This window comes from Gadus chalcogrammus, unplaced genomic scaffold (assembly GCF_026213295.1).
Source record: "Gadus chalcogrammus isolate NIFS_2021 unplaced genomic scaffold, NIFS_Gcha_1.0 GACHA072, whole genome shotgun sequence".
Taxonomy (NCBI): domain Eukaryota; kingdom Metazoa; phylum Chordata; class Actinopteri; order Gadiformes; family Gadidae; genus Gadus; species Gadus chalcogrammus.
This window is the reverse complement of record NW_026613507.1, coordinates 195,187-212,912: the sequence shown is the minus strand read 5'-3', so window position 1 is coordinate 212,912 and position 17,726 is coordinate 195,187. Positions and strand designations below refer to the sequence as shown.

The 17,726-nt window shown below is 43.7% G+C and overlaps 2 protein-coding genes and 1 long non-coding RNA gene across 5 annotated transcripts; 1 reads left to right on the top strand and 2 right to left on the bottom strand.

The window, feature by feature from the left end:
• Window positions 1-3,905: 3,905 nt before the first annotated feature.
• On the bottom strand, window positions 3,906-6,049 carry LOC130378344 (G2/M phase-specific E3 ubiquitin-protein ligase-like). Its single transcript, XM_056585123.1, has 5 exons — window positions 5,947-6,049; window positions 5,657-5,835; window positions 5,272-5,444; window positions 4,833-5,050; window positions 3,906-4,156 (listed from the first exon to the last, which is right to left on the bottom strand). Exons 2-5 carry the CDS (start codon window positions 5,798-5,800, stop codon window positions 3,906-3,908), a joined length of 786 nt encoding a protein of 261 aa, XP_056441098.1. The 5' UTR covers window positions 5,801-5,835; window positions 5,947-6,049.
• Window positions 6,050-7,413: 1,364 nt separating this feature from the next.
• Window positions 7,414-13,493, bottom strand: LOC130378346 (histone-lysine N-methyltransferase PRDM9-like). Its single transcript, XM_056585126.1, is given in 9 exon segments — window positions 7,414-8,454; window positions 8,845-9,035; window positions 9,232-9,296; window positions 9,393-9,536; window positions 10,136-10,266; window positions 10,496-10,609; window positions 10,795-10,911; window positions 12,526-12,605; window positions 13,311-13,493. Coding segments are annotated over 6 exon segments (1,491 nt in total). The 5' UTR covers window positions 10,596-10,609; window positions 10,795-10,911; window positions 12,526-12,605; window positions 13,311-13,493; the 3' UTR covers window positions 7,414-7,594.
• Window positions 13,494-14,084: 591 nt separating this feature from the next.
• Window positions 14,085-16,971, top strand: LOC130378354 (uncharacterized). Of its 3 annotated transcripts, XR_008894662.1 has the most exons (6): window positions 14,087-14,223; window positions 14,898-14,955; window positions 15,227-15,277; window positions 15,644-15,705; window positions 15,792-15,872; window positions 16,087-16,971. It is a non-coding gene; the product is annotated as an uncharacterized LOC130378354 (long non-coding RNA). The 3 variants fall into 3 exon arrangements; XR_008894660.1 differs by having other exon boundaries at window positions 14,085-14,223; window positions 15,644-15,872; XR_008894661.1 differs by lacking the exon at window positions 15,644-15,705 and having other exon boundaries at window positions 14,095-14,223; window positions 16,087-16,970.
• The last annotated feature ends 755 nt before the right edge of the window (window positions 16,972-17,726 follow it).

Below are 17,726 nucleotides of genomic sequence, written 5' to 3'. Positions count from 1 at the left end.
GCGGTGGTGCTTCGCGGCGGTGGTGCCTCGCGGCAACCGGCGGCAGGCAGCATGTCGCAGTTCATGTACTTCGATGTCGTTCTGCCATTGCATTCAAAATTCTGTAACTAGCCTGTTACTACGAACTAAGCAACTACCGTACACGTATTAGCATTTAGCACTAGCTCAATCACGACTCTTTCAGAATTCTTGTGGGTGGTTACGAACCAACCAAGTGGGCAGGGCCATGAATAATAGTTTGACAACGCTACGTCACAGTGTCACCTTATCCAGATCGGCTCATTTCTTCTGCCTTTTTCCTTTCATTGCCTATTGCATTCAGCAGACAAACTGCATAGATTTCAAATTTACCACAGCTCACAAACTTATTCAGACCTATGTTATTCAACAAACGATAGGAAAAATGTGATTTTAATGGCATGGGCTCTTTAAACCATATCAGTCCCGGCCCTCTGCCCCCAGCGCCCTCCAGAACCACGCTCCTCTGACTCACCCAGACCACGGCCCTCTGCCCCCAGCGCCCTCCAGAACCACGCTCCTCTGACTCACCCAGACCACGGCCCTCTGCCCCCAGCGCCCTCCAGAACCACGCTCCTCTGACTCACCCAGACCACGGCCCTCTGCCCCCAGCGCCCTCCAGAACCACGCTCCTCTGACTCACCCAGACCACGGCCCTCTATGGAAAGCCAAGAAGGCCACAATCCGGACCTAGAATGGCGCGGTAAAAGTGCAAAACCGTACGGATTCCGTACGGATTCCGTACGGATTCCGTACGGTTTGGCAAGAATTCCGTACGGATTCCGTACGGATTAAATTACGGTTTTGAATGACTAATAGCCGCGGCTATTAGTCATTCACTCCGGCTATTAGTTATAGTATTCACTCCGGCTATTAGGTATGCAGAACGAGCCCCTCCCCTTCTTTGCTTGACCACTAAGTTTGAAGGCTGTCTAACCAATCAGTGAAGAGAAAGACCAGACTAAAGTAACGCATTGTCGAGACTAGAGCTGCAGTGCCTCCATGTTTCGCCGTAACATAAGGCTGTGTTGTCTTTACTAGTTTCACTACAATGTAATGACCACCACTAGCTAGTGGAAAATATATTTGTGTCTAGTACAGTGATATATTTGTATATGTTCGGCTATATATTGAGATGGCAGTGTGCGAAATACCCATCATTATTCGGGGATGCCCTCATCCCCAGATTGTTCTCGATATGCAGTAGCCAGCTAGGCCATAACATTACAATATTTCATGGATGCAAGCAAGCCCAGACAATCAATCTATATCTATAGCCTACATGACAACACGCAGACACACACACACACACACACACAAACACACACACACACACACACACACACACACACACACACACACACACACACACACACACACACACACACACACACACACACACACACACACACTTTAAGCACACTGGTAAAGCAATAGGAGCCTGCATTGGCTAAAGTGGTTGGGATGCACCTTATTATATAACAGGGAGGGGCAAAGTTGTGCATTACAATGCAAACACGACAATAATTGGCACCGTTCTTGCGCACTCAGAAGAACATGAACTGAATAGATGCCAGGTAGCCTATATATATCGGAGACGGGTACACAATCAGTGCATTTGGAAATGAGAGCCTGCAGTATGACCGATCTTGTGACATTATTTAACCATCCATCTACAGCTAATACGATCAGACAGATGCATCATTGATCACATATAAGCCCACAACAAGCCCAACATCACCACGGCAGGTGCGCTCTCTCTCGCACATTCACACAATCACTCCAACTTCTCCAACTCCAAGGCAAGACTGTTTCACTAAGACCACAAACAACCACAACTAAACAGCCTACATATCCACAACAATGCACAACAATCAGTTCTATACATTGCGTCTATCTTCTGTTTGGTGCACATGGCTAATTTGCATAGTTTGCACCATACTGTCGGCTCCGCTTGTCAAAAAAATAGAACGTATTTGTGAATGAATGCTTTGAATTCTGAATACTGGACTTGGTGAGCTTAAATAGGCTAATTAAGTGACCTTTAGTGAGATGGCCTAAAACGGAATACAAATGAATTATTCTAGGACATAGGCTTTCAGGATCAATTCAGAGGTTCAACTGTTCGGGATTCATTTTGCTTAGCCAGTGAAAGTGACCAGCTGTAGATTCCGCACTGTTAAAAATACCTCACTACAAGTAGGCTATAAGTCCTCCAAATACTTCAGCAGAATTGCATTACTGCCACAAGCATAGGCAGCAGTAGTCATTATGCGCTAAAATGGTCCCTGCCAGTGTTTTTCTATTCTGATGTTTGTGGATGAATCTTTCAGCTACAGCTTTGTTACATTTCCTTGCGATGGTTTGCTGGTTTAATACAGCAATACATCAAATGATGTAAGATGATGTGTCCGTTGCGTGGCTGTCATGTGAGAGCCGTATACGCATTTTAAAAACACCTGTAATCAGCGTGACTATGACTTTCCGAGCGGATCATGGGGGGCTCTTCAATCATTTATTTTTCAGGATTTTCTCCCGTCATCCTCCAGTTTATTGCAAACATCTGGAGATAAGTCGGTTTAATTAAATACTCAAGTGAAATACAAGTGTACCTCCAAATTGCACTTATTGTACAGTACTTCGGTAAGGGCATTTACAATCCATCACTAAAGTTTTGATAGAGTATTCTGATTCAGCGGATTTAAAATGTATTTGTATAATCTTCACAAATCTTGCAGCAATGCAATGTTAATATATCATCATGGGAAATGAGTATTCTGATTCAGCGCATTTACTATTTATTTGTATAATCTTCACAACTCACAGCAATGAAATGTTAATTTATCATCATGGGAAATAGCATATAAACAAGCTTCATAAAAATTCATTTCTAAGCAGTAGGCCTACTACATATTTCTCAACGTAAACATCATGACCATAAGCTATCCCAAAGTTTTCACACCTTTCACACAGTAGGGCAGCATTAGTCATACATGATTAACAACACATCAAAGAAACTTTATGGAGGGATAACAGTGAAAAAAACATCTGCGTCTTGGGTAAAGCTGGGCTCTGCTTACGTAATGTGAGGAGCAGGGCCCGATTGGAAGGAAGCCCATTCAGGACGAAGTTGACCTGGAGAAGGCAGCTGCAGGCAGATGAAGATGGGGGGGCTCTACTTCTTATTACCACAACAGGAACAGAACGCAGCCAAGCCAATGAATTCAGCCAAGTCACTGAGAAGTCTGTCTGTAACATTTGGAAGATACAGTTCAACCATGTAGGACTTTTTTAATTCCCCATTGTACTTTACAGAGATAGAGCACTTTGTTGCAGTCAGACATTTGTTTTTGTTTACCTTTAACATAGTGAGGCTGGAACACAATAGTTTGACCTGGCTTGGTGGAAAGCCCACTCACCACGTCAAGGTGCAGGTCATGAGTGGGAAAAAAGGTGTGTGTGTGTGTGTGTGTGTGGGGGCACTCCAAGCATCCTTCCCTGTGTGTGTGTGTGTGTGTGGGGGCACTCCAAGCGTCCTTCCCTGTGTGCGTGTGTGTGTGGGGCACTCCAAGCGTCCTTCCCTGTGTGTGTGTGGGGCACTCCAAGCGTCCTTCCCTGTGTGTGTGTGGGGGCACTCCAAGCGTCCTTCCCTGTGTGTGTGGGGCACTCCAAGCGTCCTTCCCTGTGTGTGTGTGTGTGTGTGTGTGTGTGTGTGTGTGTGTGTGTGTGTGTGGTGTGTGGTGTGTGTGTGTGTGTGTGTGTGTGTGGGGGCACCTCCAAGCGTCCTTCCCTGTGTGTGTGTGGGGCACTCCAAGCGTCCTTCCCTGTGTGTGTGGGGGCACTCCAGCGTCCTTCCACGGGGTTGGGCACCAAATTAGGCCACCAAATTAGGCCACGCCAAAGGTACTCCCACAGGAGGTTATTCCTTCCTCCATGGCCTCCTTAAATCGATTGTACTCCGGATACACCGGTAGCCTGAGGACCAGGGAACAGGTATTGGCCGTGGGGAAAAGGGCCGGTCCATCTTCCTCATGGAGGAATTCAAGCCGGGGTCCGATGGGAAAACCCACAGCAGGAATCCTTTTGAGGCCCGTGGCAAACGCCAGAACCGCCCCCAGGGTGAGACTCGTATCTCCATCTGTTAGTACATAAGAGATAACTTGTAAGAACGACCGCATGTGAACATTAACAGGAATTTTACACTGCCTGACATGTGCCAATCTTTCGTCGTCCTTAGTTAAGATAAGATATACTTTATTAATCTCAGCAGAGAAATGTAGGTTATGTTTTATGTTGGTTTATGTTGCATTTCTCAGATCACAATAGAAATGTTCAAAAGTCCTTGTTTAACCCTAAGTGTGCACTAATAAATCAATGTGTCATTCTTTCGAAAAAAATATAAAATGTGTTATGCTGGTTCTGTCACAATCGGTTCACTATAATTCCCTATGCAGTGCTGTATTTACAGGTATGCCTAGGTTCACAAATCAAATAGTAAATATTTTTCATGTGTGCATTTGTTCATTCATGCAGAGCTGTAAACAGTCTTGTATTTTTCCTTTGTGTATTGTGACCCATTATTGTTTGTGAAGACTTAACTTCTACAGGATGCCCCTTTTATATCCATTCATGATAATATCACCTGTTACCAGTTACTAATGTTGAAACAGTTGAACATTGTTGTTTTTTGAGCATTCTACAGCTTTCCTCTTTGGTGGTCCCCTGTTTTGAATTGTGCATCAAATTCAGAATAAGCATATATTAACAAAGAACAATTAGATAGATAAGGGTTGTAGATAGAAACACTTCCTTACCCTCCACCTCGATCAGCCAGTCCCTCCAATATATAAGGGTCCTGGCCTCCTTCCTCCTCCGATTGGAGCCCGGCTCAGACAGGTAGGACGTCATGAATGTGGACTCCAACCGGGAGGCCAGCAGCGGCTCAGGTGTGTCCATGAAGACCCCCTTGAGCTCCTCATGGTGGATCCTCAAAAGAGCTAGAATCCCGAAGGTCTCCAACCCTTCTTTGAATCTGTAAAATCAATGAGATAATAGATCATAGAAAATATAAGGTCTGTTGCTCTGAAGCCTGTTCTAGCCTACTCCATTGTACATAATGTGAAGATAAAAATCAATCAGACAAGGAATCCTTTCAATTAATATAAATTTAGATTATTTTGGAACACATGATAACTTTTCACTCCAACACAAAGGTCTCAGTCCATTAAATAGTCAATTCCCAGCTCCACTTACTGATTGAGAGCAGTCAAAATACGGCCCTCTGTGAGGAAGTTGAGGGCTGCCCCCAGCAGCTCATCCCTATGCGGGAGGCTCCGCACAAAGGAGAAGGAGCCCATGAGGGAGAGCTCGTCTGTGGCCTCCTCCATAGCCTCCCTGGCACCTTCCACATGTGTGGCATCTGCAATCTAATATCATACATTAGGAACAATAATCATTATTTGGGATTTCTAAGCACTTTCATGGTACAAATCAGTAAAGAATGCATTGACATATGTGTATGACATAAATCATACATTGAAATTCAACATCAGTACACTATAGAGCACACCACACAGTATCTTGACACAAAAACACTTCTCCAAAAAGTGGTTTCAATTAACATTAACCATTTACTTGCCTTTTGGAGCTTGGTCCTCAAATTGTAATCTGTCACCTCTTCCAAAGTGGCAGGAAGAGGGGACAGCTTACAAACCTGTCTGTAGAGGCGCTGTGATAGGAATCTCGGAGAGACCTGCCCCTGCACCAGGCAGAGGGCAATCATCTTCCCCACCAGCCTGTACTGTCCTTTCTGCAATGCTGTGATAAGGGGAAAAGCACAAGGTTATTAAAGTTTGTTGCTCATTTTAAATGCATGTTAAAAACTCTAAATTGCAACGCCCAATACCATAAATTAAATTCAAAGCTTACCAACACTGTTCAGGGCCAGGGTTTTGTTGCCCTCAGGACCTTCAGATATAAAGAAGTTCTGTATTTGGTCGATGAGGAGGGTACAGAACTCTCTGGTCGGATTGTGGCCTTCTTGGCTTTCCAAGGGCTACCTCCAGGTACCCCCTCCATGCCAGGGCGCCCTGAATTTATGTTTATTAACAGCTCCTCCACCGGGGTCAAGACAATTTGAGGGCCAGATCCAGTCTGCCGACTGTCGGCCTTTTCACGATTGGCTTAAAAAAATGGCTTATTTCAATTTAAACCAATACGATGGTGGGAAAAGCTTACCAGTTTGTATGTTTTTTATACTTATAATTTTTCGCAATTCTGGACCCCCCCCCCCCCCCCCCCAAAAAAAAACAAAACTCTCCGGTTCTACACGATTCACGTGAATGACCAAATAGACCAAGAAAACGGCGATTGTCGCAGGAAAGCGACAAGTTTGCAGCTTTGTATATTGAAGTGAATATTTCACGGAGAGGCGGCGCCCTAGCGCCCTCTATTGACCCACCGCCACTGGTTGATATATCGATCATTTGTTCACTGTATTAGCCTACCAAATCACAGGCCTCTTCAACGGTTTAAATCAGACATCCTTTTTTTCTCACTTCCATTGAAGGACGGTGAATAGTAATTATTAATGGGAGATTGAAACATAATTATCAATAATTAATTCAAAATGTCACTGAATCCGGGGAAGGGGAACATCTTCGTGGTGCTGTGGTTCCCTCTGGTGGTCAGTAACGGGACCTCAGCTCATCCTTTGAATTCTACGTTATACATAACAGCATATCAAATATAATTCACCAACATGTCGGACTGCTTCTATTCTATCCAGACAAAACCAGACTTCTCCACACTGCATATCTGATTTTATTTGAATTTCTACAGGATAAATAAATAAATACATACAAATGAAATAAATATAACAATGACGTCAGAGAATAATTCAGTTAACATTATTCACAACACACCCCAGCTCCACTCATAATTATCGATGGATTCCCAGTACCCTTCTCCTCCAAAGTCAAGAGCCTCGGCGTCATCCTGGACAACACCCTCTCATTCGCACCCCATATTCACAACATCACCCGGACTGCATTCTTCCACCTCCGCAACATCGCCAGACTCCGCCCATCACTGACCCAATCCAGCACTGAAATCCTAGTTCACTCATTTGTCACATCACGCATAGACTACTGCAACGCCCTCCTCACCGGACTCCCCACCAAACTCATCAACAGACTGCAGATCATTCAGAACTCAGCCGCCCGGATCATCACCCGCACCAAATCATCTGACCACATCACCCCTGTCCTCATTCAACTTCACTGGCTCCCAGTACACTACCGCATCCAATACAAAACCCTACTCCTCACCTACAAAGCTCTCCACAACCTAGCCCCCAGTTATCTCTGCGACCTCCTCCAAGAATACTCTCTCAAACTATTTTTCTTCTGAACATTTTTCGGGTAAAAACCTTCACTCATACAGACATGAATATAAATAAATACATAAAGTTGATAAGATAAACAATTAACCGTTCATGTGCCCTTCTAACATATAACAGCAAGAACCATGTTTGATTAGATTTGAATAACAGATGTCTGGGAACCATTTAGTTTCTTCACATGGTTGTTTGGGTGGAGACTCCTCTGTGAAGTTGTGCGTGACGCTTGAGAGTACCAGATTGACTAAATGTTTTCCCACACTGTTGACAGTGGTATGGTTTCTCTCCTGTGTGGATGCGCTGGTGTACAGTCAGATGACCAGACTGACTAAATGTTTTCCCACACTGTTTACAGTGGTATGGTTTCTCTCCTGTGTGGATGCGTTGGTGTTCCTTCAGAGTATCAGATCTACTAAACATTTTCCCACACTGTTTACAGTGGTATGGTTTCTCTCCTGTGTGGATGCGCTGGTGTTTCTTCAGATCATCAGATAGACTAAATGTTTTCCCACACTGTTGACAGTGGTATGGTTTCTATCCCGTGTGGATGCGCTGGTGTTTCTTCAGATCATCAGATAGACTAAATGTTTTCCCACACTGTTTGCAGTGGTATGGTTTCTCTCCTGTGTGGATGCGCTGGTGTACAGTCAGATGACCAGACTGACTAAATGTTTTCCCACACTGTTTACAGTGGTATGGTTTCTCTCCCATGTGGATGCGCTGGTGTCCCTTCAGACTATAAGAGCGACTAAAGGTTTTACTGCACTTCTCACATCTGTGGCGTCCGGCTCCTTCTGCTGGAATCTGGCTCGTGCTTTGGACGGTTCCCGGGGAGGCTCCGATCGGTTCTTGATAGGAGGCTGCGACGTATGGGAGGAGACTAGGCTCCACCTTGATTTCTCCACTCCTCAGCAGTCGGCCGTACAGGTCGCCATGGCTCCTCTTCATGTGTTTGTGGAGGAAGATCTGAGACGTGTAGGAGTACGGACACTCGGGACAGGGGAAAGCCTGTGCTGGTGTCAGCTGGGATCTCCCTCCTAGGAGAAAGAGAGAGTCATATGTATTTTATTTTTGAGAGTGCTGCTGATGGCTGGTTTAAGCAGCCTCACCTGGCCAGAGTCAGGTGCTTTAGGCTTTGGGGCTTGATAAGGCTGCACATCCTAATCAAGCATACCTGAATTTGTATAATTGGATTGTTTTTTTGAAACCTCCATGGTAATGCATATTTCCCATTTAGACATTGTTCCAAGTAAGAATATTTTTCTATTATGTTGTCATCTTTTGTTTACTATTTCCTGCATAATTTCTTAACTGCTTTGTTAATGTAGATGTTTATTGTCCAAGCTCTTTTGAATTAAAATGAGATGTGGTCATGAAGTGCCGCATAGAAACCAAACCCTGATAGAAAGACAGACTTGAAGGCAGACCTTTAGTAGAGCTCTTGTTGTTCCACAGTCTATCAAATCCGATTCCCAGATGTCTGGCGTATTCGTCCCCATACCAGACCAAGAGCTCTGCTCCTGAAGTCACGAGGCCACAGGAGCGATACAGAATCCCTCCTTTGTGCTGAAACGCTATTAGGTTCTGTTCCTCTTCATTACGAGCACAATTGACGTACCTAACACACAGACAGGTACGTCAACACACCTTTACAGTGTATCTTCTGCATATGTCATAGCAACACAGAAAATATTGTGGATCTAATCAGATAACAGACATGGAGAAATATAAATGTTATCAATCAAGTAATGTAAGTAAGAAAATTGTGAACATTATTCATGCAGTAGATGGTATAAAAGTGAATGGGGTCCTACCTCATCCAGTTAGAAAATGTCTCTCTCTTTGCATCAATGTAATCATTGTGTCTGCTATTGTAGATCTGGAGAAATGTGTTAATCAGACTCTATGCCATCCAATAAACACACAAGCACACACACAAGACTAGATCAAAATAAATGAATACAAACACACTGACCTCCCAGGAGTATCCACTCTCCAGGGCTCCCTCTTCATCTGTCCTGTGTCCTTCGTAGGGTCCAAAGTGTGTTCCAATGGGAAGGCCACCGTCTCCACAGTAAAACACCCCTAGACCGGCCCCAGGGATCCCAGAATCTCTGATCTACCCCACATGAGACAGAGACGGAGAGAGGAGGAGAGTCGTAGAGTGAGAGGAATACATAGAGGGAGGGAGAGGTGGAGGAGGGAGGAGAGATAGAATACAAGAGAGGTAGAGGAGAGCGAGATGGAGACACATGGAGTAGAGAGATGTAGAGAGAATGAGGCAGGGAGAGACAAAGAGAGGTGAGAGGAATGGAGAGAGGAAGAGAGGTGGTGAGATGGAGGGGGGGAGAGGAAGATAAGATATGATAAGAAATGAATGGAGATGAGTAGTTGGGAAACAAGTGAGAAAGAGAGATTTAGACAGGAAGAGGGAGGGAGGAAAGGAAAGAGGGGGTTGGGACAGGGGGGGGGGAGTTCAGAGAGGGAGTCACAAAGAGAGGCAGATAGAGGGAAATGGGGGGAGAGAGGGAGAGATAGACGGAAAGAACGATTCAGGAAGAAGAACCATTGGGGGAGAGATATATCCATCTGCTTTGGCAATATAACTGTTCACATTACTGTTTTTATATACATTAGCTGGGAAATGTATTAAACAATGAATGTTATACCGTCTCATTGGACGGGGAGAACTTTGTTGTGTTAAAGTACGACATATACCTCAAACCCAGCGGGCAGCGTCTTCTTGGCTCTGTCTTTCTCTCTGACAGCAACGGGGCGATCAGCCACGAAGACGATAGGACCGTGGACCTCGCACTCTTCGAGGAAGAAAGTCCTACACTCATCACAGACTGGAGAAAGTTCATTTATTTATTACGTCCAAAAGAGCTTCAGCTACAAATCTATATTAAATAGACAGAAACAGGAAGATTAAAAATTGGTTTGTGAATGAAAAAGAGGTGGGGAGAGAGAGACAGAGACAGAGACAGAGAGAGAGAGAGAGAGAGAGAGAGAGAGAGAGAGAGAGAGAGAGAGAGAGAGAGAGAGAGAGAGAGAGAGAGAGAGAGAGAGCCCTCTTACAGAAGTAGTCGTCATCCTTAGGTATTTCCGGTTCTTGGTAGTTAACTCTGAGAACATTTCTCAGGTTCGTCTCTCTTGAATAAACACTTGAGCCCTTCATATGTTCATGGAGAACTGACACACACACACACACACACACACACACACACACACACACACACACACACACACACACACACACACACACACACACACACACACACACACACACACACACACACACAGTTACAGACTATACGTGCACAAAAAGGTGTTATTGCAGTGAAGCAGTGGTGGGATCAGAGCTACCCCAAGGAGACCTCATCCTGGACTGCAGAGCCCCTCTCTACTCCTCCTCCAGGGGGGTCGATCTCTGGATGAGAAGGAGTGGTCCCTCCAGAGACCTCCTGGTCACTCCACCCCCGCCCTGAGAGACTCTGACAGACAGAACGTCTAGTTAGGAGTACTCCCAGTTTTTTTAATGTGGGTAGGTGCTAGGGCTGTACGGTATGGACTAAAATGTACATCACGGTAGGGCTGGGCGATAACGATTATTAATCGCAATAAATCTCACGTCGATTACGGCGATAAGCATTAGACATAAATGCTCGATATGAAAAAAAGGTTGTTTTTTTTTTGTTGTTTTTTAAAACAACATTTCTGATGTGGATTTACCTGACTGCCAATGCGGCAGATATAAACAAAATAGTCAGATCGCAGTTTTGCGGTTAATGCCTAAGTACACGCCCATTACCTGGTGCACACACACACACACACACACACACACACACACACACACACACACACACACACACACACACACACACACACACACACACACACACACACACACACACACACACACACACACACACACACAGCCTATCAACAACAATGAAAATAAGAGAAAAGAAAAAATATATATATATTTTTTTTTATATTATATATCGTGATTAATATCGATATCGAAAAAAAAAATCGTGATAATATTTTTTGCAATATCGCCCAGCCCTATATCACGGTAAGATTTGAGGAATAGACGGTAACGGTATTATATCACGGTATGTTAATTGTATCTTCTAATTTCGATATAAATGCCTCTGAAGGGGGAAAAATACTGGAAAGGCATCAAAACCACATCAAAGAAATTAAATTAAAGTTACTTCCATCTCTGAAAAACACTAATGTTTAATAGTATGGATTTGTTTCTCCACTTGCTTGCGGACCTTGCCGTATAGTTTTGGCATCTCAATTTGGCTGAAGTGTGTGCGGGCATGTAACGCGTACCTGGGATCGAGTGTTTTGACCATCTCTTTAAAGCCCTTTCTATCGACATTTTGAAAGGGAACCATGTCCTTAGACAGGTAAACAGTGACAACGTTTGTCATCTCGTTCCACCACTGGCATTTTGTTGTAAGGACTGGCTTTCAAAATGCCTGCGGAAGTAATGTCTGATATCAGAGACGGCTTCCCGCTACCAGCGTCTGTCTCGTACATTGTGGAATGAGAGCTTGTGAAGGGACTATTGCGCAACGCAGGAGCGCTTGCTGCGCGCCTGCGTGCTTGCGCGCCTGCGTGCTTGCGCAATAGCATACGGCCTGAGAAGGCAGTATCGCTGTCAATCTGTCCTTGGGAAAAGTAACGAGGTGCCGAATTGAAAAAGGAACTATGTTTCGTTACCATATTTTCAGTAGTTGCTCGTAACTTTACTTTTTACATGAAAAAGTAGTCAGGGAACTGTATTAACGCATTACTTACTTTGTTACGCGTTACACACAACATTGTCTACCGGTCACACCGGTCTCACGGTAACGTCAAAATCCATACCGTAGCGCAAATTCACACCGGTATACGTTCAGCACCGTTTATACCGTACACCCCTAGTAGGTACCTTACCTCCTAGCAACAATACGTCTAAGGTTATACATCGTGCTGGTGTCATTAATACCCTTAATCCATGAGTCTGCTGTCACACGGACATGAAGCAGGTCTCGTACCATAGAGGACAGGACATGGTAAGGCTGCTGAAGGTGATGTGTGCTGTTTTATACCTGTACAGACACTGCATCTGACGTACTGGGCTGTTGTAGAGACCCCTGTCTGACTGTTGGTGGCTTCCACACTCGAGCACCTGCTGACATAACTGGCTTTAGGTTAGGATGTAACCTGCTAACTATTACCAACTGACTATATGAGTTAGGATGTGACCTATTAACTACAACAAACAGACCATATGTAAGGATGTACTATATTAACTATGACTAACTGACTAAAAGGTAGCTTAGAAGCTATTAACAACCGAGGCAGTATAAAACCTATTACTATTAACTTACTATAAGGTAGTATTTAACTTTCTGACTTACGATAAATTAATATTTAACCAAATAACTACTGATTGACTCTAAGTAAGGAAGTATCCTACTCACTACTAACTGACTAAAAAGGTAGTATAAGCTACTAACAACCAATGAAGTATAAAACCTAACTTACATACTATATCTGACTAACTATAAGTAAGGATGTATGCTACTAACTCCTACTAACTGACTATAAAGTAGTATATAAACGACTCACTTCAACTAACTGACTAAAATGGGTAATATAACCTGCTAATTTACTATGAAGTACAACCTATTATTAAATATGTTTATGACAGGTTTTCCTTTTTTCAGATGCAATAAAATCCCTTTAAATCAATAAAATCCCTTTTTGTTGCTATATCTTTGGTCTAATGATTAAGCAGTATAAGCGGGCTAATGTATCTTCAGGGCTTTGAAAGGGATAATGTTCACTGCACATTACTCCTTCCAGAAATGTTTTGTAAATGTCTTTGTACCGGTCAATCCAGAGGTCCAGAGCTGCTCCTCCTCAGAGTCCGTCTCTTCAGGTGAGCAGACTCTCACCTGGCCGGGCTTCTCTCTCCTCATGAAGGCTGGAGCCACAAAGGACAGGCCTGACACACACACACACACACACACACACACACACACACACACACACACACACACACACACACACACACACAGACACACACACACACACACACACACACACACACACACACACACACACACACACACACACACACACACACACACACAGACCGAAACACACACACACACACACTCACACACACACAGACACAAACATACAAACACACACGCACACACAAACACAAACACACACAAACACACACACACACACACACATAGACACATAGACACACACACACACACACACACACACACACACACACACACACACACACACACACACACACAACACACACACACACACACACACACACACACACACACACACAAACATACACACACACACAGACACACTCACACACACACAGACACGCACACACACATACAGACACAAAAGAAGCAGTGATGTGTACAGCAGCACCACCTGTGTCTGTATGTATAGCAATGTACTCAGTAAAATAGTATTTAAGTATGAGTGGTTTACCAAGAGACGCCAGAACCAAATAGAAGGGTCCAGCTGCAGGCTTGGGCGTTCCCGTCATGACACAAAAACGCCCATCGGGCGTTTCCGTCATGACACAAAAACGCCCATCAGGCGTTCCTGTAGCGTTTCATCCTTTGGTTTCATCGATCAATCAAGAAGAGGTGAGTGAGTTTCGCAAGGCATGCTGGGTATGCTACCCTTCCTTTTTTGGCGGTTTTACCTCGTAGTAACTTTCCAGAAAAACGAAAGGGTTATGATGAGAGATTATGTCAGTAAGTATGATATTGTTTATTTGACAACATTGGCTGTGAAGTATTCTCATTTAAATCACTGATAAGCTGTGGTATCGTTGTATCCGAATTCGAATCCGATGTAAATACTCGTGACAAGCATGGTTCGGTAGCAGCGAATGCTATGCTATCTCGTCCATAAACGTAGCATATAATGGCCAGAAATCAGCAACGTTTAAGACGGTTTGTAGGTAGAGGGTAAAGTTTGCAGCGAAGGCTTTGCCGATTATTTTACTGTGAGGTTAACATTACCAAAGTACATCGTTAAGTTGGATGTTAAGGTGTCAGCTGGCATGGTAAGAGGCATGAAATCGCGGCCACTCTGCTTCGTTGTGGTGACACACGCATCGGATTAAACTGTGCATGTAAACGTACTAGTACGTCTAAACTAACTAGTATGTTTACATGCATGGCATATCAGAGAATTCTGTCAGTTCGGTCGCGGCGCAACGAATGAATAAAGATCGTTAGCACTCTGAAAAACAGATGACAGATGTGCCCTTAGTCACTACTTTATTACCTCGTTGATGACCAACGTTTAGGAAACATGTACTTTTAATTCACCCTTGGGTGAAATCGAAGCTTAGTGTGTACTGAATGGGTGTTGATGATGATGCATATGAATTGCAACTTACACGTCTTCCAAACCTTTTCAGTACCCTGGCACATGCTTTGTCCAATGGACCATGGAAGGGACTTTACTTGGCTGACGAGGTAAAACGTGTGGCTGGCGCACGATTCATTGCATCTCGTAGAGTAGCATTCACTGGTAGACAGGCAGGCCTCTAGATTGTTTATTATGATTTAATGAAGTGTTCCTATGTGACGCTGATGGGCCCTGGTTGCTGCTAAATGCTTGTTCAAAGTGCATTGTGCACTTTTTGTATGTAGCTACAAAATGAGGGTGGATATCACTTTATAGTTTATAGGCATTATATACTAATAAGAATCATTGACAAATCACATTCCCCTTTTACCACCACAGGACGCACCTCACCAGTATCAGAGCAACAGCTGTGGGGTGTTTATGCTGATGGTGAGATGCATTATTTTCAGAAATGATGACTGATGACTAGTTTGCAAAACTACTAACTCATTTGTATGTTAATTTCAGTACGCAATGTATTCTACCCTCAAAAGCAATATGATTTCAGTCAGGTGACTTCTTTCTAATCTCAATCAGATGTGTAGCATGAAATATAAGGCTTTTAATAATTTAGTCATCCTTACTGGAGGCTACAATTAACATGCATCATAGGTCATACACATTCTTTGTCTTCAGGTACTGCACTTACGGGAGGAGATGGCTACATCTTCACAATAATTTACACTGCTAAACAGTACTGTAACATGGATTTGTATTAGGCTATGAAGTCATTTAAAGCATAACTTTACTTTTCAGGGGGACATGCTCTCTATCAGGAGGTGGTGGTTGGACAGCTGTGAGACCTTTATGCTTGAAAGGTTTATATACTGTGTCCATGTTGCTATTTACTTATTTTTGGTGCTCACGAAGATCGTAGCCAATACACTTGTCTCTCTGTCTCTAGCCCTGCAGAACTAGCTGGCTCCTTCTCACCCTCTCCATCTCCCCATCTCAGTTACACCTTCCAATCACTAAGCAGTGAAAGGTATTGCATACTATGTCAATACTTTTCTATTTACGTATATTCTCTCTTGCTCTTTCTCAGACTTTTGATCGATCAGTGATTGCCTTTTTGTTTAATGGTGTGGGTTGTGTTGGTCTGGGCTTGTGTGATTGAATTGAAGGTTGATTATAATCCCTGTTTCTCTCCCTCTCTCTCGCTCTACTTCACTCTTTTTCGGCTCTCTCGCTCTCTCTAGCCCTGCAGGACTAGCTGGCACACCAAGCTCACCCTCTCCATCTCCCCATCTCAGCCACACGCTCCAATCTGGCACAACAGAGGACAGGCCATTCTTGCCAACCTAAGTCCTTCAGTAAATTGTACAAGAGACGCTGAGACTGTACATGGCGATGCTTGGCGTGTTCAACAGGGTTTCAAACACATTCCGAGAACTAATCAAGCCTCTCCATCATTCCATATATATAAATGACAGTTTGGCAGGGGACATTAAGCTTAATAAAGACAATCTCATCTACATAACGGTTAGAAAGATTTACAACAATGCAGGCTGTGTCAGTGGCCTTGCGCTACGCCTCAAAGGCTTCTCAAAAAAGAAGAATTGGCCAAGCGCACCCCTGGTACTGAGGCACGTTGCATATGGCAGGTTTGTCATAAAAGATGTCTGCCTAGCATAATGTTCTTTTATTACTCCTTTTTCGTTTTATTTGGGACGTCATTTTTGCAATCCCTTTCATTTGTAAATGTACATACTACTGTAGTAAATGTATCTGCCCAGAAATGCTGGTATTTTATTACTCCTTTCTTTTTTGTTTTTGTGACAAATGCTATACGATGTATATAACATACATTTGTGCCTACGATGTATGTTGTAAGGTTAATTGTTACAGAGCAATTACTGTATTTTGTCTTTATTGAAAACATTCAGTGGGAAAAGTAAGTGAACACTTCGAGTCAAATGGCCTACTGTTTGAGCCTTCATAGTGTCTGGTAACTGGATTTGAACTGCATAATGTCCCAAGTGTTATTTTAATCTATTAATTATTTAATTTGGGCATATTCTTAAACAACTATATCAAACATCTCACTTATACCTAATACCCTACCTATACTAACCCAGAAGATAATGACCATTAGATCATGGAGCCTCCCTGTAATGATCGTGTTGCATCAAGTTTGATGCAAAGTTTGGGCCGAGATCCGACACATAAAAGTAAGCTAACATTCTGTAGGCCCAGCTGGCTAACGTACCCGTATTACGAGATCGAAAAAGAAGGGGGCGCTAACGTCAGTTCTATGCTGCCAATGCTACTAGATCGACGAAGAAGAACGGGGCGTTCCAGCCTGCGTAGACGAAAACGCCCACCACACGAGAACGCAGGGGGGGTGTTTTAGTCTGCGTGAACGAGAACGCCCACGACACGGGAACGCCCATTTGTGTCTGCAGTCGGATGATATTGAATGGCTCCGGCTTCCTCATCTGTCTAAAGATGCTGCCAGAGCCATAGAGAGAGAAGAGTTGCGACACTCTCTGATCTCGCCGGCAGGGTGGTCACGTGGTTCATGTAAGCCTGTATAGTTCCAAGCCACGCTGCTGTGTTCTTCAATGGGACTGACCGCAGCGATTGCAATATTGAATGGTAAATATAAATTAAAAAACATAAGTACTTTTCTGACCATTGTTGCATATTTGTAAACGTCAGTTTTACATTTGGAGTGGTAGGGTGACAACTGCAAGCTACTTAGATACGTTAAGTTTGAGTGAAAGCTTCACGTTCGTGTTAGCATGGGTAGCACTAGGCTACTGACTTGAGTGGCTTAACCTTGCTACATCTGTTCTGAAATCAAAGACGATTCAAGATGTTCATTTTAGCGCAACTG

What these genes read in the sequence shown, in the direction of transcription:
- LOC130378344 (XM_056585123.1), bottom strand. Translation starts at nt 5,800, where the DNA reads ATGATTGCCCTCTGCCTGGTGCAGGGGCAGGTCTCTCCGAGATTCCTA. An exon ending in TGAGGACCAAGCTCCAAAAG is followed by an intron (nt 5,445 to 5,656) that starts GCAAGTAAATGG and finishes GTATGATATTAG; the next exon opens with ATTGCAGATGCCACACATGT. An exon ending in CTGGCTGATCGAGGTGGAGG is followed by an intron (nt 4,157 to 4,832) that starts GTAAGGAAGTGT and finishes ATGTACTAACAG; the next exon opens with ATGGAGATACGAGTCTCACC.